A 26,519-nucleotide genomic window follows, 5' to 3' on the forward strand; every position below is an offset into this window, starting at 1 on the left:
TCTCTCCTCAGGGATCTCTCCTCAGGGATCTCTCTCCTCAGGGATCTCTCCCCTCAGGGATCTCTCCTCAGGGATCTCTCCCCTCAGGGATCTCCCCTCAGGGATCTCTCCTCAGGGATCTCTCCTCAGGAGCTCTCCCCTCAGGGATCTCTCCTCAGGGATCTCTCCTCAGGGATCTCTCTCCTCAGGGATCTCTCCCCTCAGGGATCTCTCCTCAGGGATCTCTCCCTCAGGGATCTCCCCTCAGGGATCTCTCCTCAGGATCTCCCCCAGGGACTCTCCCAGGGATCTCTCCTCAAGCTCCCCTCAGGGATCTCCTCAGGGATCTCTCCTCAGGGATCTCTCCCTCAGGAGCTCTCCTCAGGGATCTCTCCTCAGGGATCTCTCTCCTCAGGAGCTCTCCCCTCAGGGATCTCTCTCAGGGATCTCTCAGGATCTCCCCTCAGGGATCTCCCTCAGGGCTCCCTCAGGGATCTCCCTCAGGGATCTCTCCCTCAGGGATCTCTCCTCAGGGATCTCTCCTCAGGGATCTCTCCTCAGGATCTCTCCCCTCAGGAGCTCTCCCTCAGGGATCTCTCCTCAGGGATCTCTCCTCAGGGATCTCCTCAGGGATCTCCTCAGGGATCTCCTCAGGGATCTCCTCAGGGATCTCCCCAGGGAGCTCAGGGATCTCCTCAGGGATTTCAGGGATCTCCCCAGGGATCTCCTCAGGGATCTCCTCAGGGATTTCCTCCCCCCCCTCAGGATCTCTCCTCAGGACTCTCCCCTCAGGGATCTCTCCTCAGGATCTCTCCTCAGGAGCTCTCCCCTCAAGGGATCTCTCCTCAGGGATCTCTCCTCAGGAGCTCTCCCCTCAGGGATCTCTCCTCAGGATCTTCCCCTCAGGGATCTCTCCTCAGGGATCTCTCCTCAGGGATCTCTCCCCTCAGGGATCTCTCCTCAGGAGCTCTCCCCTCAGGGATCTCCCCTCAGGGATCTCTCCTCAGGAGCTCTCCCCTCAGGGATCTCCCCTCAGGAGCTCTCCCTCAGGGATCTCTCCTCAGGGATCTCTCCTCAAGGATCTCTCCTCAGGAGCTCTCCCCTCAGGGATCTCTCCTCAGGGATCTCTCCTCAGGGATCTCTCCTCAGGAGCTCTCCCCTCAGGGATCTCTCCTCAGGGATCTCTCCTCAGGGATCTCTCCTCAAGGATCTCTCCTCAGGAGCTCTCCCCTCAGGGATCTCTCCTCAGGAGCTCTCCCCTCAGGGATCTCTCCTCAGGGATCTCTCCTCAGGGATCTCTCCTCAGGGATCTCTCCTCAAGGATCTCTCCTCAGGAGCTCTCCCCTCAGGGATCTCTCCTCAGGGATCTCTCCTCAGGGATCTCTCCTCAGGAGCTCTCCCCTCAGGGATCTCTCCTCAGGGATCTCTCTCCTCAGGGATCTCTCCCCTCAGGGATCTCTCCTCAGGGATCTCTCCTCAGGGATCTCTCCTCAGTAGCTCTCCCCTCAGGGATCTCTCCTCAGGGATCTCTCCCCTCAGGGATCTCTCCCCTCAGGGATCTCTCCTCAGGAGCTCTCCCCTCAGGGATCTCTCCTCAGGGATCTCTCCTCAGGGATCTCTCCTCAGGGATCTCCCCTCAGGGATCTCTCCTCAGGAGCTCTCCCCTCAGGGATCTCTCTCCTCAGGGATCTCTCCCCTCAGGGATCTCCCCTCAGGGATCTCTCCCCTCAGGGATCTCTCCTCAGGGATCTCTCCTCAGGGATCTCTCCTCAGGGATCTCTCCTCAGGAGCTCTCCCCTCAGGGATCTCTCCTCAGGGATCTCCCCTCAGGGATCTCTCCTCAGGGATCTCTCCTCAGGAGCTCTCCCCTCAGGGATCTCTCCTCAGGGATCTCTCCTCAGGGATCTCTCCTCAGGGATCTCTCCCCTCAGGGATCTCTCCTCAGGGATCTCTCCTCAGGAGCTCTCCCCTCAGGGATCTCTCCTCAGGGATCTCCCCTCAGGGATCTCTCCTCAGGGATCTCCCCTCAGGATCTCTCTCCTCAGGGATCTCCCCTCAGGGATCTCTCCTCAGGGATCTCTCCTCAGGGATCTCTCCTCAGGGATCTCTCCTCAGGAGCTCTCCCCTCAGGGATCTCTCCTCAGGGATCTCCCCTCAGGGATCTCTCCTCAGGGATCTCCCCTCAGGATCTCTCTCCTCAGGGATCTCCCCTCAGGGATCTCTCCTCAGGGATCTCTCCTCAGGGATCTCTCCCCTCAGGGATCTCCCCTCAGGGATCTCTCCTCAGGGATCTCCCCTCAGGGATCTCTCCCCTCAGGGATCTCTCCTCAGGGATCTCCCCTCAGGGATCTCTCCTCAGGGATCTCTCCTCAGGGATCTCTCCTCAGGGATCTCTCCTCAGGAGCTCTCCCGCCACAGCCTCACGGAGCCTCCGCCGGGCGGCAGGGGGCGCTGTGGGCCGCGCTCCCTCAGGGCTGCAGCCGCTCCTCCCCGCGCCGCCGCTGCCGCCTCAGCCGGTGGGCGGGAAGCGGGGAGCGGCGGGAAGGCGGCTGGGCCGGGCCGAACCGGACCGTGGCGGGTGGGGTGGGCGGTGCCCGGCGGGCGCTATGGCGCTGCCGGTGCTATCGAGCTCGGGGATGAAGTTCCGGCGGGTCCTGGCGCACTTCCCTCAGGAGCTCAGCCTGGCCTTCGCCTACGGGTCCGGAGTCTTCCGGCAGGCGGGGGCCTCGGCCGGGCAGGGTGAGGTGAGCGCGGCGGCCGCCCCTGGCCCGGCTTCTCGGGCAGGCGGAGGGTCAGCCCTGGGCCTTGTGCGGTTACCGGCGTGGGGGCGGCGCGGAGCGTTTCCCGGAGCCGCCTCTGGCCCTGTGCTCGTGGCTTGTGCACGAAAATGACGAAATGCCCTCACCAAACAGCGAGTTATCGGGCAGGTGTCCCGGCCGGTGCTGAGGGAGAGCGTGGGGGGGCCCGGGTGGATCCCGGCGGTGGTTCGGTACCAGCCCATTCCCCCCCGTTCTCTTGTCACCCTCAGAGCTTGGTACCGATGGCTTCAAAACGGGGCTACAGCCTGGCCGGGCTGCCCTGCTCCGGGTGAGGGCAAACCAGCAAAATAAGCTGCCACGCAGCGGTGGCTGGTGCTCCCTCATCGTTCAGGGGTAAAGCTGCTTGAAATGGTGGCTTCTGTGTTTTGCTGGGTCTGCTGATGTGTCCGACTCTTTCCCGTTGTCAGGGGGCAGCGCTGCTCCTTACGGCCTGCCTCTGGAACACTGCCCACGACTGTATCGTCAGACCTGTCTCATTTTCCTGTCTGAAAAGAGGACAGCGAGAATTCCAGAGCTCTGCCCGCAGCTTATCCTCACAAAAAAGGAGTGGGAAGACACTGTCAGTAGTTTTTAGTACAACCTGATTGATAAGGTGCAGCCCAGAATTAGTAAACCACAGAGAGAATAAATTAGAAGCAGTGTCACTCCCAACAGTTTGTTGCAGGTGTGAATTGTTATCTTTCAGCTCGGCTGTGTGCAGGGAACGTGTGGGCTGATTCCCTCAGAAGAGCAGGGAAGTCTTCCCAGTCTGGGTTGTTCTGTGGACTGGTGAACACAGTACAAGTGTCGTGTCTTGCCACCAGCTTTGTGCTGACTTTATCTTCCCATACCTCTCAATTCATGGCCCTGCATGCTAGCAGAAGTCCTGTTCTGTAGCAGTTTAAGTTGTTATTATGCACAGCTGTGAATTAGGGTGCTGGGGATCTCATGTGCTGCCCCATTTGGAGGGGCTGAGAGTTGGCCACTTCACCAGGACTGGAGAATTTTGGACCATTTCTGCCAGACTGACTTCATCAGAACTTTTACACTATTTGACATTAATGTTTTTGTTTAGGTTTTATTGTATGTACTTGTGAAAAATGATTAGTTTGATACTATGTGCTTGTTAGATTAATATGATTAACATATACTTGACGTGTAACCCCACTTTACTTTTCTCCTTGCCCACAGAACAATATGCTGGACTTTGTGTTTGCTGTTGATGATTCTGTGACCTGGCATATGATGAACTTGTTAAAGAACAGGAGCCATTATTCGTTCCTCAAAGTTTTGGGGCCAAAACACATAAGTAGTGTGCAGAGCTATGGAGCAGGGATTTACTACAATACTTTAGTGCCATGTAATGGTAGGGTAAGTACAAGCATTTTGAGTAAATTAAGTCAAATGTTTGTGTGTGAAGGATTGAAATGATTAACTTAAAGCCATTTTCTGTGCAGGAAGCAAATCCTCTAGATGTAACTGTGGTATATTCAATATTTATGTCTCAAGCTGATTCATAAACAGCATGTTAGTTAAAAAGCGAGCAGAGCAGCTGCTCTTGCTCTCTTAAAGTGTGAGCAATGTTTGGAATTTACAATTAAAGAGCTTCAGCAGCTAGATTTATATTCCTTATTTCTTGCTGTCTGCCTGTTTTGATGGTTGTAAAGTGTGTCATGGAGGGAAACTGTTGATCATTTAGTAATAGGGAAGTGGATTCTTGCTGTTTTACATAAAATGCAAATATTTAGCATAGTTAAATGTTTGTTGTTTAATGGCTATCATCCTGACCTGTGGAGCTTGGGTATAAATAATTCCAGGTAAGTCCTGCACCAATAATGCTTTATTGTATAAGTACAAATAGGAGTCCAGGGAGAGAAACACTCCAGCTGTCTGTCTTGGTGGTGATTCTGAATTTTATTTTCAGGTCCAATGGTCTTTGCTATAAAATTCTGTTCTTTGTGCCCTGATCTCATGTTGTGCTGACTCTGTCATGTAACAAGCTGTGGTCCTTTTGTTACCCAGAAATTTTGGAGCTGTCTGTCTTGCTGTGGTGATAGTCTTTGGAAACTCAGGAAGTCTGAGTTGGCAACAAGACTGATGAAAGTTCATCTTTCTTCCAGTTATATAAAATATAACAATTTGTTATTGACATAAAAGCAACAGAAACAGCTCCTGATACATACCCCACCCCCAACAGTGGTACATAGGAATATCTAGGAGTGGGGCTTTTTATGTTAGATCTCTGACAGGCTATTTCTTGAGTGCTTTCAATATCATTAAGGATCCTGTGGACTGTTCCAACTATTGCAGTGTTTGGTGGGTACAAAGCTGCTTGAGAATCTTTTTACAGGCAGCTTTATTTTAATGTTCAGATCTGTTAAGTGTTGATGTCTGTCTAGACGAGGTTTCTTTGGCCTTTAAAGTCTTGCTCTAGTGATTGATCCTGGTGTGACTTAAGTGTAACTTGAATTCTAGAAAGGTCCGCATTTTTTTCCCCTCAGGATTTTGTATATAAAGAGGTATTTTATTTTTCTTTACCTCCCTTTACTGTTCATTAAAACCTTTACTGGAGGTACGTGTTTCTTAGTATTAATGACAAGCTGTAGTAAGTATTAGCAAGTTTCATATGGTGAAAATGGTACAGGCACATTGTCTTTCAAAAGGCTTTGTTTTGCTTTTTTCCAGATGATAAAATATGGTGTGATAAGCACTGATACCCTGATTGATGATTTACTCCACTGGAAAACCCTCTACGTCGCTGGACGCCTCCAGAAACCGGTAACTCTTTTGTCTGCTCACTCACCTGCCTTCAGATGCAGGAAACTGCAGGGCTGGAAAATTACCAGTTGCAGATTCCACTGTTAAGGATCTGTGTGTCTGTACTGAGCAAATAACCTGCCCTGCTTTAGGGGTGCAGTCCTAGAGGGGGAGTCTCTCAGAAAGGAGGTGAAATATTCTGTGTTATGGGGAAAAAGCTAAGGGTAAGTATCTTAATCACTGTATTCTGCTTGTAATGTTTACATTTTACAGCAAATTACAGGAGTCACCAAAATTTAGTGCAGTTAAATAGTGGAAATCTTACAAGATGAAAGCTTCCTTGCTGCGCAGTTACTGTCTGGTTCATTGTATTGGTAGAGTGTCTGCAGCTGAATGAACCATGTGTTAGGCATGCTGGGTTTTCTCTGGGTGTGTTTCATAAATACATGGTCTTTTCTTTCCCATGAGTGCCTGATTCAGTGGGCTTTCAGCAGATGGCAGCAGTGCAAAGTTAAAATATCTTAAGAGGGGTGGGGAAAGGAGAACAGGGCTTGATTTTGCTTTTAACTAAAAATTTGAAGTGAAAGTTTGAATAGATTGTCTGAGCACTATTGACTTTTCTCCAGAGATAGAACAGCTGCTATCTTTATAAAGAATGAAACTTAGTACATTGGGAAAAATAACTGAAGGAAAAATTCTGAATTTCATTTCAGGAATGATTACTGAATATTTATTTTACATGTAACTCCATTTGCTGCTGCTTTGACTTCTTTTAGGATTTTAGGACAGCACACATAAATTGTACTTCATATATTTTGGTTATGTTTAACGAGAGTGCATGCTTGGACCAGAAGGCAGAATTTGGTACTTCAGTTGCTAACAAGACACTGGAGATGTTGCATGTGTGTTTAATAGATAAAATAAATCAGTCCAGATTATTTTCCTAAAGCTCATAGGAATTTGCACTGAGTAAAGACTGCAATATTGAACTGGAAGATTACTTGGAGAATGTTTAAACCATCTCTTACTGTAGAATCTGTAAAATCACTAAGGTAGGATTTTTGATGCTGTACTGACCAAAAACAACCAAATAATTTATTTAGATCTGTTGTGGGGGTTTCAAACTACTGCTGGATCTGGCTTCATAACTGATCTGAGGTTTATATGTTTTAAAGTGGTTGTGATAGAAAGCTTTTTTTTTTTTGTCTTTATAAAAAATGTACAATAAGCTTCTTTTGGAGGGGGCATGGTTAGTTGGGTTTTTTTTTTCCTTACATACTATAATCTCTTACATTCCATTTGCCATTTGTGCTGGGTCTGGACCCAGTTGGCTGAAGCCAGATTAATATTGTTTAACAGTTTGTTTGGGAATTTTCTCCTCCCATGTAGAGGAGGAAGAGCTCAGTGCCTTTCTGGCATTCCATTACAAAGCTGTCACTCTGAGTGAAAGCTATCCAAGCTATTCTAGCACATGAGCTAAAACATTTGCTCTGGCTTGAAAATCTTGGCTTAATATTCACTGGAGGTTTTGTTCCTGTTATGAACTGGTTGCTTCAACCAAGTAATCATTCCAGAATGTTTGGCAGAATAGATGGAGTTTGGAATTGCCACTTAAAAATGCTAACTTTTTCTTCCCTGGCTTCTTTCTTTGTGTTAAAAGTTTGTTGGCTTTTCATCCTACATGAAATTTATAATGCTGATTAGCTGAATTCCCATTAAACTGCATTGAGAAATTGAATAAACTTACTTGTAATTTCTTCATAACAGACAGGTTTCCTGGGAAAAAAAAAAAAGGGGTGTTGCTGTTCCTTAGAAGTAAAATGAGCATGACTGACACATAATTTGCTTTCAAAGCAAGATTTTAGAAAGCATCTGAAATATTACTGAGTTTTTGTTAAAAATAGAGTCTAAGTAATTGCTTTAGTCCAAACAGCTGAGTTTACTGCTGGCCTAGAGACACTTTTAAGAAAAGGAAGTGTTTAATAAATTGAAGGGTATGAGTAGTGTATAGAAATATCTTACTTTCTAGAGAGGTCTTGGGAGATTTGGGGTTTTTTTTTATATTACAGAAATTCCCATGAAGGAGTGGCAGAGGATTGTTCTTCTCTCACAGAATTTATTTACAGAATTTTTCTGTTGTTCAAATCTATAAATAAATTATTTTGGAAAGAAAATGGAAAAATCTTATGCTGCTGACATTTATCAATGTGTGAATGTGGCTAAACAGCAAACTGGAATAGAGCTTTTGATACCTTTCTTTCTCTTACAACATTTTCTTTGTGTATTTCCTTTGTCCATAAGTATCTCTGCAGTTTCTTGTGTATGAATTTCCTAGCAGGGAACATTCCCTGCTTTAAACTGGGGTGATGACTGAGGGTTATGCTTATTTATGACATTTAACATACCCTTCATTTAAAATACTGAATAATTTTGTACTCAACTGTGGTTTTAGTTTAATGAATTCTCTGTATCCTGTAAAGCCAGAATAAATTGGCTTCTTACTTCCCTCTGATGGAATCTGGTGCAGGGAATAGTTCTGATTTGTGAGTTCTCTGAGCTGTGGGAAAGCCTTCCTTAGCTCTGATCTTTCAGCTTTACCCCAGCAATTAACATTCACTGTTGTCATACCTGGGTGATAACTTTTGCACTCTGTCTTCCTGCAAGACTTCTAGATACCTGAACTGTTGAAAATTTGTTCATAAACAGTCTCCCTACTGCAGTGGTTCATGCCTTTAAGTTTTGAAGCCTATTTTATTATTTCCCTTTGAAAAAATTCTGTTTTTTGTTAGGGAGTATTTTTACTAAAGCAAGTCTGGTCTTCCATGAGGAAGAGCAGCATCTCTGCTGAGTTTCATGTTTTAAAAGGCTGTAACTGTGGTGTTAAAAAAACCTGTCCATAACCTGCTGTTATTTCCAGGGCTAGTATAAGGTCTAAGCAGTTTGTATAACATCTTGGGGTGTCTTTCCTTAGGGCTCCCCAATATCAGCAAGGTATGAAGGTACATAAAAATTACTTAGTCAATGAGATTTTGTGTAGCAAGAGGACAAGAGGCGATGGTTTCAAAATTGAAGAGGGGAAATTTAGGTCAGACATTGAGTAGAAATTCTTTCTTGTGAGGGTGGTGAGATTCTGGAAGAGATTGCCAAGGAAGTTGTGGCTGTCCCCTCTGCAGAAGTGCTCAGAGCCAGGTTGGATGGGGCTTGGAGCACCCTGGGCTGTGGGAGGTTTCCCTTTCCATGGCAGGGGGTTAGGAATGGATGAGCTTTAAAGTCCCTTCCCACCCAAACTGCTCTTTAGTTCTATGAAATATTAGTTTATTTCTGTGGTCAGCTTGTCCTGTTTATTGGATCTTGCTTGTGCAAGACTCTATGCATTCAGTAAACTTGTGTGGTTTTCAAGGAAATAAAATTTACTCTGGGCTTCCTGGCAGATGAATATATTGTGCTTTGTACCATTGTCTTTAGTTTGACTACTAAAAAATACAAAGTAAGTCACAGGAGAAGCTTGGAGGAATTCTGAAACATTCACTTGTACAGTAAACTCTTCAAACAAGAAAAGCAAAGAAGAGAACCCCTTTCAAAAGCCACTCTGAACCACTTCCAGACTAATGTATATATATTGTATATATTTGATGCTGGGCAAACCCATGCTTTATTGCACAATGATTGCAACAAGCAGCATGTGTACTGTTGCATTCACCACCATATCAAAATGGAATGTTTTTCTAGTTTTAACCCTCTTAAAGATTTCACCATAATTTGAAATTCTGTTCTGAATGGTACTGGCCAGCCATGACATTGCTTTGTCAGTAACCTCTCTATATGAAGAATTTTATGTAGCAGGTGTCTGTTTCTCTTGCTTTCTTTACTGTATATGGGTTCTGTGTTTGGTTTGGTTTGGTTTTTTTTCTTTCCTAGAGGAAAATACTTACTTGAAAGGATACCTTACCTTTCAGGTTATATTTCAGAGCAGAATTTGAAGTAATACTGCAGCTCATTTGTATGTGACCAGGCTTTTGAGGAGAAAAATCAAATAGGATACATTTGTTTGTAACTGCCATGAGTTTGTGTTTTAAGGTAAACAACAATTAAGAAGCTGCCCTTGTAAGGAAGACAGCATTGCTGAACCAGAACACTTGAAAATGGAACAGCAGGCAGGTATTCTTGGGAGAGTTGTTTCTGGAAGAGCACAGCCATCTTGCAAATCAGGCTGACTTCATCTGCCTCCTGTTCTATAACAATCTGTTTCTGCATTCAGTTCTTAATGATCTGCTTTTTTTTTAATTCAAGTGTATTTCCACATCCTAAGTGGCTGGATTCTGTAGCTGGCCTTGAACAGTTTGAATGTTTCCTAAAAATCAGCTTGATATGATAATCCTCTGAAAAAAAAGCAAGCCTGGAGATGAATAGGAAAACTTCCCTCTTTGGCTGCTATCCCATTGTCTTTCACTGTGACAGAGCTCCTTTTTTATTTGTTGCTTAATTGCATCTGAGGTATTTCTACTAATGCATTCATTTTTAGTGTTTTTATTAATCCTGAATTCATGAAAGGTGATTATCAGGTGAATATCCCTTCTGAGATTAGATAATGGTTGTTTACAGCAATTCCAAATGTGTTTGTAAAAACAACCTTTTGTAGCAGGCTATGAAGTCTTAAGCAAGATGTTCCTCTCTCCCACCGTGTAAACAAAAGGGCACAATCCAGACTTTATTCTATCATAATATTAGGATCTAATCTTAAATAACCATGTTCTTTTCATACTGGATTGAATAGTATTTCCAGCTCCATCTCCAGCAGCACTTTTCCTGAAGTCTTGCTCCCAATGACTCTGCTTTTCCAGGTGAAGATACTGACCCAGAATGAGAACAGCAAGCTGCAAGCTGCTCTGGTGAGCAATCTCAAGTGTGCTGTCACTGCAGCCTTCCTCATGCTGCCAGAAAGTTTCTCTGAGGAAGACCTCTACATGCAGATTGCAGGACTCTCCTATTCTGGTTAGTACATGGGGTCTGAAGGTGCTCTGAGGAGCAAAGCTGTAGTTGGAGGAGGAGCTCTAATGCATAAAAAGTTGCTCCTTTGCTTTGGGCCATGCTGTTTGTTGTGTGCTCCATTAACAGTGTTTTAATTCTGTGTTACATAGCAGCTTGGAAAGAGTAATTGTGATACTCATATTGAGGAGGTGCACAGGAAAAACTTAGACCTGCTTGATTTATGGACAGCTAAGTAGGGGGGATTTAGGATGGTGAAATAATGTTTGGGGGGGCTTTTTGAGTTTTAGGGGTTGTATTTTGGGTTTAATGGTTAACAATCATAGAAAAAAATATGTTTGCTTTCTGTAGTTTTGATTTTAGTCTGTTGATTAATCTGATAGTCTGACCCATGCTTTGTTATCTCTTCCTTCCTGAATGTGCTGTGTTTAAGGTTTTTATTTAGTTAATCTAAAGGTCCAGACTATGTTCGTTTGACACTTATCTCCTGGTTGCTATTTGGTAACCTTTTCTTCAGAAGAGAATTTCCTTTTTTCTCTAGCTTTGAAATTGGTATGAGTTGGTATGGAAAAAAATCAGGAAATTACTCCAAATGACTCTTCAGTGCAAGATTTAATTGTTACAGTTGAATTCAGCATTGCTTTTTAAATGTTGTTACCCGTAATGAAATTGCTTTGCACAAGTTTGGGTGAAGTTGTGCTTCATGCAGCACTTTCTTTGCTCACACAGAAACACAAGTTTGGGTGGTGGCTTTTGTTGATTTTTTTTTTTTTAATATGGGGTTTGTAAGCTGCAGGTTGGCTCCGCTGATGAGTGTTGCTGTTCTTAACACATTACTTCCCTGCTAAGTTTGGATTGCAACTTGTTCAGCTTTTCCTCAGCAGTTTTTCTGATGATCAGTTTGAAAGTGGTAGGAAAGCAGGTAGTGACAGTGGGTTGGTTAAGGGGTGGTTGCTAACCAGGGGTGTTTGCAACAGGGATGCAAAACTGGCCCTCCAAAACCTGGTGATGAATGTCACAAAGTTCCTGCTGAGTGCTACTGACCAAGATACTATTTTATACATACTTTGAAACACTGCAATTAACAAAACCCATGGGAGATCAGTTACCATGCTGTAAGATGTTGAAATTGGCTCTGCTGTTTGAACAAAGCTACAGCAAGACTTCCAGTGGGGAATGTTCAAGAAAAAGGCTGTCAGTCACATGTTTGTGGGTATTTTATTTTGCTGCTGTTTTGTTAAGTCTTAAACTTTTCAGAGAATATACTAGCAGGCAAAATTGATTTTGTGTTACGCTAATCAGTTTCCTTGGAGACTGCTGAAAAGATCTGATTGTGTTTTTATTTGGAAAAGTGTTCATCCTTTTAATTTTCTGTGCTTTTTTGGTAGAGCTGGAGTCAGTACCATTTATGTACTTGTTTTTTGGTTTGGCATGAATTGAACTCAACAAAGTAATGCTAGCAGGTTGCCACCTTGCAACAACATTTATCTCCTGAAAGTGGGAAACTTAATTGATTCATGATTTTGTTTATTGATACGGACATCTAACTCCTGGCTGGTAACCCTGGAAGCTACCAGGGTAGGACCTAATAGAGGTAGATGAATGCTCTATGGTAGATTGACTGTCCTTTCACTTACTTGCTGTGATATTTTTTAGTCATGTATCATAAAAGAGGGTGTTAACAGTGGTGTTAAAAGAAGTTGCTTTTTGAAGATCTTACCATGACTGCCATTAGCTGTACTTGATGTGCAAAGATAGTGGAAATTACTTTCTCCCAATATTGGAAAATTGAGTTATTTGCTTCTGGATAAAAATTATTTGGGCTGGTAAATAATACGCTGAAACTGATGTGTGGTTGCAAAGGATATATCTGTGTCACTGCCACTTGCAAGGATGACCTTGAGAGCTGCAGGTTTTTTGTCGGCCAAGTGAAAATGTGGACACATAGGTTGATGAAATTACATCATCCCAGAGGCCACATAACAATTATGTATCTTATTTTCTGTGCTTGAAGGTATTTGAATGGCATTTTTTGGCTCTCAGGTGGTTAACCTTATTGTAGATTATACAGGCATTGGTAGAATTGAAGAATAAAGTTTTAGATGTCAGTTTTGTATGTTAGTTTCTGTTATACTCTCTTTTGAGATTTCATTTTTTCCCTGATGAATTAACTGTTGCTTTTTTCCTTGACTAGGTGACTTCAGAATGATAATAGGAGAAGACAGATCAAAAGTGCAGAACATAGTAAAACCTAATGTTCCCCATTTTCAGAAGCTGTACAGCAACATACTACAGGACTGCCCTCAAGTGGTATATAAACACCATCTGGGGAGGATGGAGGCAAGTGTTCCTCAAAAGAGTTTTTAAGCAAGGAAGTGGAAGTGCTTTATCACACTGACAGAAGGCAAGAATTATGCCATACACTGAGGCAGTTGTAGTCACTGTTGCATTGTTCTTTACCTAGTTCTGCAACCAGAAGACTTGTCTGAAATACCAGTCTCTGCATATGTAGGAGCTATTGTTCATTTTTTCTGGGGATGGGCACAGAACTAGAGCCCTTAGCAAGGGGAACAAGAGAAGACAATTTAAAAATGTGTGTGCTAATGACTGCCATATGGAAACAACATTCTAGGAAGTGATGCATAAACATATGGTTTATGTTAAAAAGATTAGACCACAATTTAGAGGTGCAACTCTCTGCAGTCAAATACTGCATCTCACAAAAAACCCCAAGCCTAGACTTCTACTTACAAAGATCAGTTAACTAAACCCAAGTGAAATTCTGGCATTTTCTTTAAATACCCTACCTAAACAATGTTTTCTTAGTGTTTAGGAAACAAGTATCCAAAATGGCCAGTATCTTGAATTCCATCTTTGTGCCATAAGGTGTTCAGTGTAGTTAGCAGAGAGATGCTCTGCCCATCCATGGTTGGGGCCCCTAGAGCAGTTTTTCCTTGTGCAGTAGGAGTTCACACACAGTCTGTGTGTGCATATTCAAGTATGATATACATTTCAAAATGAACTTAAAAATAGTATGGATTGTCTCATGGCCTTGGGTAGCTCTTTATCCTCAGGTCACCTTGGCAATTACCTCATTAATGCCTTTCTTTCTGATATGTTGTTAGAAACCAGAGTACAGATCTAAGCAAGCTGGAGTACAGTGAGCAATTTTCCTGCAAGGCTTTGGAGTGCTGTGTAGGTGAATCTGCATTGTACTGCAGCTGTCTTCTTGTCTTGTTATCAATGTGCTTTTGAGCAGTCTAGTGGAAGCTGTATTTAAATTGATTTTGAGAAGAATCAGTAATGCTTTCTCCAGGAAGATGGCTAGAGAGGATAATACTCCCTGTTGTGTTACCTTTGAGCAAATACTGCTAGCATACTACAAATATGTTGTTGGATAATTAATCTGTACTTAACTCCATAATGGTGATCAAGGTTGTTGGTTCAATGCCATCATTTTGCTGCTGATTTGAAGCAAAGTGCTCTCATACTTTATTTCTCACGCAGTGGTCTGGCTGTTGGCATTTACTCTCCAGACTGAAGAGGATAACTGCAATTGGTAGTGCTGTATAACCCAGAAACCCCTTCTCCAAGTGTATGTCTGCAGAATTAAAGAGAAAATTCTTCTTAAAAAGATCTCTCAAACAATTGAAGGCAGACACTAGTTCTTACAGCTCTGGTTCAGGCATGGATTCCTCCCAAAGAATGCTCAGAGCCTGCTCATTGTCGGCTCCCTCTGTAGTCAGTGGGTGATTCATCTGGATATCATTTTCTCCCCATTGACTAAAGGGAGTGGATAGGGCAACTAGACTCCTGTCTGGTGTCTCCATGGGCTCTTTAAAAAGTTGTGTGGGAGGAACTGAGCTCTTCATATTTTCCTCCAGTTTTGGAGAAATCTGCTCCATTAGGCATTTTTCAAGTATGTGTGCTTACATTTAGTGTCAAGTTGTACAGGCCTGTGCATTGCTATCATTGTATTCCAAAAAGGGTCACTGAATTTCTGATTTAGATTGGAAAATGTGGAATGAACGTTTCCTTCAAATTATACAAACCAGATGTGGCTTGAGCTTAAAGCAGAGAAACTGTTTTTCAAGCTAACTTGAAATGTGTGTCTATAGTTTGATTATGTTCAGGCAGCAGAAACGGAGCTAAGTGGTCTTTTGGGAACTTTCTTTTTTTCATTATAGTGTTCTTTTGTTTCCAAAGGAAATTGGATAGAGCAGAAATTATACAGTTTCCATGGAAAGATGCTTGCAGAGGCAGCAAGATTGTGTGTATATATTAGTCTTCCCTTGGATAAAAATTAACATCTCTGTACTGACTTATTCTTCAGGTTTAGAACTGAGATTCTGCATTGGATCATGAGAATTGGCAAAGACTTGTAGAGTGAAATGGATTGTATTCTTTGAGGTGTTTATCAGAGGTCAGAGAGAGCTGAAAGACTCTTCTGACTTCTTTGAAAAGAGAACATTATTAACACTGAATGTTTTTCCTGTCTTAATTATTGTAATGTTCAGATTGACAAAAGCCCAGAAGGTCAGTTTGCCCAACTAATGGCTTTGCCAAGGACTCTGCAACAGAAGATAACTTCTCTGGTAGATCCTCCTGGAAAAAATAGAGACGTGGAAGAAATTTTAATGCAAGTTGCCCATGACCCTGACTGTGGATTTGTGGTGCATCAAGGTAGGCAGAGATCAGTGTAATCTGTAAAACATAATAGATATATGGACTTGCTGGATGTGTTCTTCAAGTTCAGAAGGATGATTTAGAGAGAAGGAAGTTGGAAACAAGAAATTAGCCTTGAGATGCATTCCCAAAAGCATAGGTTTGGATTTGTTTGATTGCAACCAAGTTCTCTGACATTCTAGCGAGTGCCATTCCTACAGACATAGAAAGGTATATTTTGGTTTGGTTTCTGAAAATAGTAACCCTCAAGAACTAATTTGACCTGCTTAGATCATCTAACTCTGTTTGGGGTGCTTAAACCTTCAAGATTTCATTGGCTGGCACAACTTCATCTAAATACTAAATTATATAATCCCACATAAGTTGCAATGCTAATTTTCTAAATTTCTGACATGACTTTTCCCATTTTTCATAGCTAGTCCAGATCCTTGAGCTCTGGCAGAGAACTCAGGCTTTGAGGAAAAAGGCTGAGGTGTTTCTCATTGTCACAGATCTCTGAGGCAAGATGATGTTGTTATGAGCAATTTAAAGCTTTTTGCAGACATTAGTGCTTTATTACCCTGCAGAAAAATAACAATGTTTAGCATTTGAGGAAATTTTTACCCCTTTGAAGAACCAGCTACCTCATAGTTCCAGGTGGCAAATTTTGCAAACTCCTTGAACACAGCAGGAACTCCCTAGATGCCTGAGAGCCACTAGACACTGGCTGACTCTTGAGGGAGCTCATGTTGATTTCTCCTTGGGGCATTAAAAATCCTCAGAGTTGCTGCTCTCCATTAACAAAACTTGCACCTGGACATTGAGGTGTCCACCTTCTTTTATGTCATTTTTTTTGGCAGCTTCTGTGGTGCTGTGGCTTGCTGCAGCAGGCTTGTGGTAACAGCTGAATCTGGAAGCAGGAGTTGGAATGGTTGTGAGCTGCGTGTAGGTTTGGAGCAGCAGTTCAGCATCCAAATGTCACATCTAGTCTTCTCAACACAGGCAGTTTATACTCTTAGGACAACAAATCAAAACCCCTCTCTCACCTATGTGGCCACAAGATTTTACTAATTCAAGAATCAGTGTAAAGGACAGGACAAGCTATTGGATAATCCTGCAAGACAAAGCTGATTACTCAGTTGTATTGTCCCTGGGTATTTGACTACCTCCACATGATTTGTTCCCTTCCCCTCCCCTCTCAAATGATTTTCCAGTAGAATATTATATCCTTCTGACTTAGTCATGGCTTTCCTAGAGCTTTTTTCTTCACTGTAGAAATAGCTTTGAAAGAAAGATGTAAAAATCATAATTGAAATTATACTCTACGTTCTGGTTAATGCAGAAGAATGACTTTCAGTTAAGAAGACTTACTCTGGGTTTTCTACATTTTTAAGTATTTAGTAATGCACTGTAATTTTGTTCTGCACATATCAGTGTGCTATTTTTATACATATGTATTAGAGCAGATAAAAGTACTTTTCAAAAAGGTTTTAATGTTTTATTTACGATTCTGCTCATACCTAAGAACCACCAGACAATGAGAACTGTGCAAAGCACTGTGTCCAGAAGATGATAATTTGAAAAAGCCAGACAAACAGTGTACAAGCTGGGCATCTCCACTTGTTCAGAGAAGTGTGAAATCCCAATTTCATATTGAAGTGTAAAACAGTATGATTTGTTCTGCTCTAGAAAGTTAATACTCCAGCACATAAATGAAACAACTCTGAATCCTTTGTGACTAATCATTTTAGCAGAGAAATAATGGGATCACTAAATAAATTAATTTAATAAATTCCTACTGGTTCCTATCTGCCTTGATATTGATTTGGGTTTTTATAATGTTACAAGTAAAAGAATTTAAAATAGCTCAGAGAATATTTTTAATCAGTATGACGTAGCAGAGCAGAAACTTTCTCAGCTGAAGTGTATGTTTTATTTTCAGACTGGCCTGATTGTATTACTGGAAAAATATTTAACTTCTTTGTGTATGTTGGGGGATAAAAAAAAAATGCCCACAAAAGTAAGATGGGTAACATCTGTGCTGCTTTTCTATCTGCAGGCATTTCGGGAATTGTGAGAGCTTCCAGTATAGTGCAGAGTGCTAAAACTATACTAACAGCTGGTAAGAATCTGTGTGATTTCTATCAACATAAGCTTTCTGATTGTAGAAATTGTAGGGCCCCAAGAGTGTCTTGTAACAAGATTTTGGAAAATAAACTTTTTTGGTGCCTAATTGAATGTCCTCGGAAGAGAAAAGTAATATTTAAAGCAGAGGCTTTTATGTAACAGCTGAAAAATCGTAAAAATGCCCAAAAGGCATTGGAATCTATAGGATTCTTAAATAAACAGAATGCCTCAACAACCCCAAAGTAGCAAAAAAACAACTTCTGACTCCGATTTCATTTTATATGTGGGCCAGATAGTGTGCACTAATGTGCATGAGTTCTGCTCCTGTCATCTTACGAGATGAAAAAAATTTACTTTAGAATTCACTCTGGCTTTTCTACATGTGAGTAGATCCCTAAATGATCAGTAGATAGTGTTGGTGTGTTAGGCAGACTGTAAGGCTATTCCATCAGATAATTAGAGGAGGGGATGAGTTTTGAGGAAAAGGAGCTAGGGAGGATCTGATGTTTTTGTCAGGCAAAGAACAGTATTACCAAATCAGTGTGAGAGAAGGTGCAGAAGGTAAAAACAGGACTTGTGTAGAAATATGAGAAAATTTAGGGATGCTGAATTTTCAGCTGCCAGTCTTCCTAACTGCATGGAAGTTACTGACAGTTACATAGCTGGAGCTTCATCCAGTTTTCTGAGTTCTGAAATGAATTTAATATTAAGGTGATCAGATTTTTACATTTTAAAAAGATGAAAGCACTGCAGCTTGATTTAAAAGAAAGACTCCAGACCTGAATCTTTATTTACTCATCACTCTGAGGAGCTTCCTGCAAAATCAAAAATCCTTGCTGTTTGCATGAGGTTGCTCAAATAGTTTTCTGCACTCCTTCATGCCCATTTCTAGTCCTTCCACAATAGCAATTATATACAAAAGTTGCCATTACTGATCTTAAAAGCAGCTGTATTGTTTCCTACTGAGCAGTCCTTAGCCAGACTTGTACAGCTGCTGTTCCCTTCCCATTTAGCATTAAAGCTGATGGCTCCAAGTTATACTTCCTGCCTCCTTGTAAAGAAACACAAGTTGCAGTGTTTGGGACCATTAGTGGTCTGCTGAGTAAAATAAACATGAACAGTTGTACTTTTTATATGCTTCTGTTAATTGTCTAGCTCTTTTAACTGAAAGAAGTCTGACAAAACTATTGCCTAATCTGGTTTAGTAGTTGGAAGAGGCTAAGGACATAATTCCGTAAGAAAAAAGCAGAAAAAGTTCTAGGAGTTAGAGATATTGCAGGTATTAGTTTCTAATATAAGGTTTCCAATTAAATAGGTGCTATTTTTCTTCCAGGGTTTGTTGTGAAAATTATCTGCTAGTGGTGGAGACTTCTTGAATTGTAGCATGGCTCTTACAGAGATACCAACTTGTAACCTGTTTGCTTCTAAATATCTGGACAATAGACTTTGGAAAGCAAAATAATGGGAGGGGTCAAAGACAGCATTATTATGTTGAATTCAGTGCTTGTGAAACTCAGTGGTGTGTGACCTCAGTATTTTTCAGACGTGATGTTTGTGTGAGTTTCCCTGGAATTCAGGAGCATTTCCATGGGGTTAGGAGTGAGTTAGTGGAAGCCTTTTGCCTGTTACTTTTCAAATATTCCTCTCCAAACATCAGTGACTGAATTGAGATTAAACCAGTCTTCCAGTGAAGGTTTTATCCCAGTCAGGGCTCCCTAATTTAAAGAATCGGTCACTAGAGGGAGGCATTAGTGCTGCTCCCTGGCTGTGCCATTTCTCGGGGCTGTTCCCAGCTCCTAGTCCTAGAGGTACATTGCACACAGGCAAATAAATCTCTGTGGCTCTGCACTCAAACTATTTGCTTGACTCATGCAAGGAATGCGTATTACAGAAGAGTGTTGAGCTTTAAATTTAATCCCCGAGGATGCTATATTTCTTTCTGCAGTCTTTAGCCAAATCTTGTCTCATGTTCTCTTCCCCTAAGACATATTTTCACACTTCACAGTAGAAACTTTAGGAAAAGTATTATGGCTCTGTCCTTCTGCACTGCTTCTATTAGGAGAATAAGGAGATTCATGCAGTCAGTGACTAGTCAGTAATCTCTGACAAGTACTTTTGTCCTGTGTCTGCTTGCAAAAGAATTCATTTCCTTTACGTGGCCATCATTCTTTCTGAAGCACAATGGAGGGCACAAAATTATTTCCTTAGATGATTGTTTCATCTTACCAGCAACAACAGCAGTGAAAGGCCCACTCTGCTCTGTAGTGAGGGACTCCAGCATACAGCATGTTTCTAAATTAAATGTTAAATCAGGAATAGTCATTGCTGAGCTGGCATGCTGTGTATTAACATTGCTGGCAAGGAGCACAGGCAAAATAAGGAATTTCAACCCATTTAACAGAACTTTTTTCATCTTTCCCTGCCAGTGTGGTTTTAAAGTCGAGCCCAAGCTCTGTGTTTTTGTTTGTTGTTAAATGCCCTATTTAGTTTTTGAAAATGTGCCTGTGTATTTCTTTGAGTCTGTGGTGAGATTGCCTCTCTGTTTCCCATTAGAGATGGCACCATTGTGTGATTTATTTTCCCACATTGCTAGTCTGCATGGTCTTTGGGAACTAACTGAAGATCTTATATTTAGGTCTTCTGAAGGAGATGCTGATAATTCTTTAGATTTCTTCATTATATTTTACTAGAGGAATCCTGCAAGTCTTTAAAATGTCTTATAAATAAAATATTATTAATAAAATCACCAGTGGAAGCAATTGTTCAGGATACTTTAAGGTAGCCCAAGATGCTTGTAGCTGCTCTGAATAACATTTTTCTTGGAACTGGGATATTACTGTAGTATGTCTTCAAGGAAAATTTTCTTTCTAAGTGTAAGGAACAGCTTTAGATGCAAAATGTTTTGGAGATTTGTGGTAACTGCTGTCTTCAGTAGCAGCTTGAGCAGGTTACTGCATACATACCACTGTACCTCACAGTAAATATGTGTAAAATGTGGAAGTATCTGTGCCTGCCAGACTAACAATATATAACTGTTTGCCTGCATGTCACAGCTCTTCAGCAGTATATGCATTAGTTTTCTAATTTCTTAGAAATGAAGAATACTATGGCCAGACAAATCTCCTGGGAAGCTTTGGGGGACTTACACTGTAGCCAAATTACTATCTTACAACACTGACACTTCCAAAAAAACCTAACATGGATCTTTAAGTAAAACCAGATACAACTTATGTTTACACTGAAATTCTGTGGTCTTGATTCCATGTGCATCCAGTCTTTGTTCTGCATCATATAGTGGAAAAAAAAATGAAGAGGAGGTGGAACCACCAAGCCAGGGGTTTGTAGCTAAAGGAGAAAGACATTTTCATGTGGTCCAACTGCTTGAGATTCTGAGACTGAGCCTTAATTACAACCATTAACTTTTACTACAGATGTGACTCATCACCCTGAGGGCTGCTTTAAGAAACCAGCTGTATGTGTAAACCTGTATTTTGCTTTGTAGCATAATGTGCTGGGGCAGAACTGTAAGCAGCTTATTACATAAGGCTCTCGTGGGTGGAGTTGAGCTGAGTACTCCCTGCAGGGGGAAAATATGAAGGAGAAAAATCTCTATGTTGAGCTGCTGCAAGAGGCAGAGGAAGTTGGCAAGCTGATAGAACAAGTTGATTTGCAGGCTGCAGTGCAGTTTATGACAGTCCTGCAGGATGGGGTCAGCTCTGTTACTGTTAATTTGCCACATTCAACACTTCCAGAAGTAAACTGACTTCACTGGAATGGCAGAACAGCATCAACTTCAGGGGCTGTGGGGCTGTGTCCTGGAAGCGCAGTACCTCAAAGCCATACAGTTTTAACTTTGGAGCTTGGAACTACTTATGTCATTCATATGCTCAGCCTGACCTCAGTGTTCTGCAGCTGGAATTCTTACACTGTGCAATTTTAATGCAGATATTTGAGGCACTTCAGAGTTTACATGATTACTTACTTGAGATACTGCAAAGAAAAGCCCATCATGACTTCATTAGGGGACTTGCTTTTTATGAAATCCTTATAAATATAGAAAAGTTGGAGCTTGCACATAGGTTGCACATGGTTTTGTGAGTTGAAAATGTATGTATGGATGATTCCTCACAAAAGGTAAGGTTGAGTCTATTTAAATTGCTATTAGAGGCACAGGAAGTGAAAAACTGATTTTATTCAGCACGTTTGTTACAATTGGCTTTTACTCTCCATAACATTCCTTGAGAAACAGAGGATCTGCTTTTCCTTGTCACAGCATACTCAGACTGTCTGTGATTCTAGACTGCTAATACTGAATTAATCTTTCACTTGAAGTGTTTTATTTTCTTTGAATAATTTCTGAGGTCTTTTCAAAATCAAATATTATCATACCCCCCCCCCCCTTTTTTTTTTTCCCCTGGAAATGTCCATTGCAGAAGGTGGCTAAACCTGAGGCTAAGTTGCTCTTTTGTTCCAGAAGATTTTTCCTTGTCTTCTGGTGTGTCATACTGTGCAACTTTTGGCTAAGTTGCTAAATTTAGTCAGTCTTGTCAGGTAGACAGTGTGCTATTAAGTAAGCATCAGAGAAAGAGTACACTAAGTGTCAGATACCATATTTCTTAATCTGTATCTATAAGGATCAAAGCTGCCTATGCAGCATTTAAAAACTTGCCTTTTTAGTTTTGAGGTTGTAAGGCTGTGATTGGACTGTGTTGTAATCTGAAAAGTCACTCTGTGTTTTATTTTGGTTTTATATTTTTGTTTTGGGGTGGTTTTTTTAATAATAATAATAAAAATAAAAAAGCCTGGAAGGAGGAAAAATAAGTAGATCAACTGACTAGGATCTCTGAACCTTGCTGAAATGCCAGGACTACCAATATTTGTTTTTTTAAGTTTCCAGATACTAGATGATGAAACCCAGCAAAAGGCTGTGTCTCTTTTCACTCAGGGTCTGTAAGTGAAGGCTAAGCTTTGCTAGAACTTCAGAAAGTGTTTAGGGGTACACTTTACAAATTGTCTGAGTCATACTCAGTCCTTTTGTTTCTAAAAACTCTTAAAATCTTGGAGGCAATGACTTCTGCAAAATCCTTCTGTATCTTTGACACTGAGAAACTCCTGAACGGGAGCAGATCCGGAGCAGGAGCAGCGCACGGGATGCCCATGGGAGTGGTGGCACTGGTGGCCGTGGTGGTGGCTCTGAGGGCCCCCCCGCAGTGAGCCCAGAGTCATGGACATGGATCCAAATGTTGTTGCAAACAGTGCTGCTGATTGGCCCCAAATGCCTTGGAGGGACCCCCAGGAGGTGTCCCCAACTTCCTTTTTTTTTTTTTTTTTGGATTGCCAGGAAGCTGAACATGAGCCAGCAGTGTGCCCAGGTGGCCAAGAAGGCCAATGGCATCCTGGGCTGGCTCAGGAACAGCGTGGCCAGCAGGTCCAGGGAAGGGATTCTGCCCCTGTGCTCAGCCCTGGTGAGGCCACAGCTTGAGTCCTGTGTCCAGTTCTGGGCCCCTCAGCTCAGGAAGGAGATTGAGGTGCTGGAGCAGGTCCAGAGAAGAGCAAGGAGGCTGTGAAGGGATCCAGCAGAATTGCTGTGAGGAAGGGCTGAGGGAGCTGGGGGTGTTGAGGCTGGAGAAGAGGAGGCTCAGGGGAGACCTCATCACTCTCTGCAACTCCCTGAAAGGAGGTTGGAGCCAGGGGGGGGTTGGGCTCTTTTCCCAGGCAACTCTCAGCAAGACAAGAGGGCAGGGTCTCAAGTTGTGCCAGGGGAGGTTTAGGTTGGAGATGAGAAAGAATTTCTTTCTGGAGAGGGTGATCAGGCATTGGAATGGGCTGCCCAGGGAAGTAGTGGATTCTCCGTGTCTGGAGATCTTTCCAAAGAGCCTGGATGTGGCACTGAGTGCCATGGGCTGGGAACCACGGGGGGAGTGGATCAAGGGTGTGACTTGATGATCTCTGAGGTCCCTTCCAACCCAGCCAATTCTATGAAATATCTTTATGAACACTGAGAAGGGCCTGGTGAGGGGGTGTGGTTGTTTACTGAAGTTTGTGGCACTGCTGCAGAATGGTGCTGGAGTATGGCAGCTATTCTGGCTTCATGGGAGGCTTGTTGTAAGCAAGGAACAGGCAGATTACTCTGTAGAACATTGGTCCAGACAACATCCCTGTGTGAGGATATTCATCCTGTGGTGTCCATGGTCTGCTCCTGCCAATTCATGGCTATTTGTCATCATCTCATTATTTTTGCTCCTTTCAGTTTACCTGGGTATATGCTTTATTAATCTGGTTTGCTGTACCCTTCATCATTTCAGTATTATCCTTTTTTTTACCTAAGGACACAGATGTAATTTCATTGTGCAAGTTGAGCATTTTTATTCTCTTGCAAGTGTACTCTCAGATATGAAATTACTCCTGTTAGTTAGGATGAGGCAATAATAAAATATTCCAAGAGGCTGTAATGTACTTCACAACTTGTTGAAACCAGAACAGATTTCCACTTCAACAGCCAGCAGTATTATTGTGCTTTAAAATCCCTGCCCTAATCCACTTTGTAATAAAATCCTGATGTAGACAAGACATTCAAATCAGTTTTTACTGTTCTGCAATTATATCAATCATATCACTTAGAATAATTTCCTATAAAATTTCCTATTAAAAAAAAAAACATTCTCCATTTTCAGTTTGAATTCACAAGGCTTTGCATAAGCACTGCTCTGGGTTTGTTTGTCCTGGAAAGCTGCTGGTGCTGTGCATGGTTTGAGTCCCTTAAATCAAGGTGGTTATCAGAGCAGTGGCTTCTCAGTTCTAACTGAGCAACCAAGGCAACCAAGTGTCTGATGCCAAGCATCAGGCAAGGCTGACTGAAATCTGATTTGCAGAAGAAATTGGTGCAGTAGGATTGGAAGGTATAAAGCTTGTTGTCTGCCAGTCATGCAGAGTTAGCTCGTCTGGCTTGAGCAGACTACTCTTTTCTCCTGGTTCACCCCTCTCTCCTTGCCTTTATCCCTTTAGCAAAATTTGGCTGCAGAGCTTTGGACATCTAATCTACAGAATCTACAGACAGGTGGGCTCCTGTCTGAAGAGCCACGGTGCTTTGACAACTAGATTCCAGACATGGCCAGCTAATGATCCTGCATGCCCTACAACCTGGATTTATCTGATGTGTCCTGCTGCAGAACTCAGGCTACCAGGTTGCTGGTGGCCATTACCAGCCTGGAGGAAAATCCTGCTCAACCTGGACATGCTGCCTCACAGCAGGTCAGAAAGGGCTTGAAAGGCATCATGTATTGGCTTGGTGAGAGTTTGCAGCAGAGACACACAGATGGTTTAAAAGCCTTCGGTTTAAAAGCCTTCCTACATGTAGCAGCAGTGATGGAAATCAGAAGTTTCCCTCAGTTTCAATTAAGACTTTTGTCATGAATCTCTACATTTGTTGGACCTTGTAAGCAACATTGTTAGTCTGTCAGAATGAACCCATTGTGTCTTGCATACTTTGATACCATTACAATTATTTTAAATGTCTTTATTTCCTGTCTTGTGAATATTAAGGTTATTTGAATGTCTGCCTGGTGGACTAAATGGTGATTATTCCAGGGAAATACTGTACTTGCTGTAGTAAGAAACTAATATTTAAGTTAGCCTTCATAAATGTTGATAATTTATGGACTTTCTTTCTCTCTCTTTTTTTTTTTTAGGAGCAAAAAAATCTGTAACTTACAGTATGAAGAAATTATATAAAATGACAAAAGGATGGTTAAGGAAAACATCTTGAGTCTTGACATACTGTGTATGGGTAAATAAATGGTACTTTTTCTCTAAATATCTTGCAGATGTTGCTTTTTCTACTTGAGAAGATTGAAGTATATTTAAGAAGTCTGTTCTAATAATTTATATGCCTGATTTTACTACTAAAAAAGGAACTTTGTTAGCAGGGGAAGGTTTGATGGTAAATAGGACAAAGGAATTATACTCTGTAAATACTGAAATTAATTTTCCTGTATAATATAACTGAGATTTTCAGAAACCCTGCATAAAAAGAATTGTTTGTATATATGAATTAAAAACCAAAGCCACTCACTTTCTATGTATTGCTGGCTTGATTTTTCCAGTGTGCCCTCAGAGGTCTGTCCCACCACAGGCTCTTCCAAAATATTCCCTCTCCCAATTATAGTTCTCTCAGGGACGTGTGGAACTGGAGTGCATTGAGCTTTAAGTAGATACAAAGCTGCCCTCTTCAAATATTATTGTACTATTTCTGTGCTTACAAGTTCATCCTCAGAATTCTCCTGAGGTTGCTTACTGGGTGTTTCTGCAGGGCAGACTTTGTGGAAGGGAATTTTGTGACGTTCTGACTCCAAAAGCTGTGACACTGACTTTCAGTCTAGGCAGGAGTGTCTGAAATGGGCACTTTTGTCAGCAATCAGATCCTTTTGTAACAGTTTTATGTTTCCTTCCTGAGACTGAGGTGGCAGTTGCTCAGCTGATGGTTAAACATTGTCAGGAGTGTCATAACTGGAAAGGCTGTCATGGACCTGCAGGACCTACTCTGCAGATTTATGAAATGTATGCAAAGATTTTAAGTGCTTTAAAGCTGAGGATTTTACCAACAAAAGTACCTATTGTTTCATTCTTTGATTATTGTTTTTATCCTGTCCACAAAGATAAAGCTTGTTCTCCCTTGCTTAATTAAATTAGGTAATGAAAATTGGACTTTTACACAGCATGTTACATTAATCATGCCATTAAAGAATGGACATTTCTGGCAATATTCACATGTGACACAATAGATTTGGAGCATCTGTTGTAAATAGAATACTTTTTGCACCAAGTCAGGTGGGTTTGCTGATTTTGGGTATTTTTCTTAATAGAAATGAATAGAACATTCTATTTGTGAGAGTGTCAATGATAAAAATAATTTAAGGGTGAGAAATGGAAATAAAATGTTTTTTTCCTGATTATCTTGTTTTTTTTTTCCTTGTGTATTATGTGATAAGTAGGGCCATCTCTCAACCCACATTTGATTTAGTGATGTTGTTTTAAAAATTATTGGAATGGAATTGGCTGGTAATTGTTTCCAGAGAGCAGTTCAAAGCATAAATTTAAGAAAGAAGACAGAAAATATATTATTGTATGTAATATGACTCATTCAGGCGTACTTTAATCACAGGGGAACTTTAAAATATTGATGATTTCAATATTTATTTTCTTTTCTTG

At 41.9% G+C, this 26,519-nt stretch overlaps 1 protein-coding gene across 4 annotated transcripts; it reads left to right on the forward strand.

The window, feature by feature from the left end:
- Window positions 1–2,575: 2,575 nt before the first annotated feature.
- On the forward strand, window positions 2,576–26,258 carry TAMM41 (TAM41 mitochondrial translocator assembly and maintenance homolog). 4 transcript variants are annotated; one of them, XM_030458398.1, is made up of 8 exons: window positions 2,576–2,723; window positions 3,969–4,148; window positions 5,463–5,555; window positions 10,376–10,526; window positions 12,715–12,860; window positions 15,038–15,203; window positions 17,245–17,307; window positions 25,001–26,258. In XM_030458398.1, the coding sequence occupies exons 1-8, from the start codon at window positions 2,586–2,588 to the stop codon at window positions 25,075–25,077; spliced, it is 1,014 nt and encodes a 337-aa protein (XP_030314258.1). In that variant the 5' UTR covers window positions 2,576–2,585; the 3' UTR covers window positions 25,078–26,258. The 4 variants fall into 4 exon arrangements, with proteins under 4 accessions (XP_030314258.1, XP_030314262.1, XP_030314259.1 ...); XM_030458399.1 differs by having other exon boundaries at window positions 2,663–2,718; XM_030458400.1 differs by lacking the exon at window positions 2,576–2,723 and adding an exon at window positions 3,061–3,131.
- Window positions 26,259–26,519: the final 261 nt, after the last annotated feature.

Source organism: Calypte anna, chromosome 12 (genome assembly GCF_003957555.1).
Source record: "Calypte anna isolate BGI_N300 chromosome 12, bCalAnn1_v1.p, whole genome shotgun sequence".
Taxonomy (NCBI): Eukaryota; Metazoa; Chordata; class Aves; order Apodiformes; family Trochilidae; genus Calypte; species Calypte anna.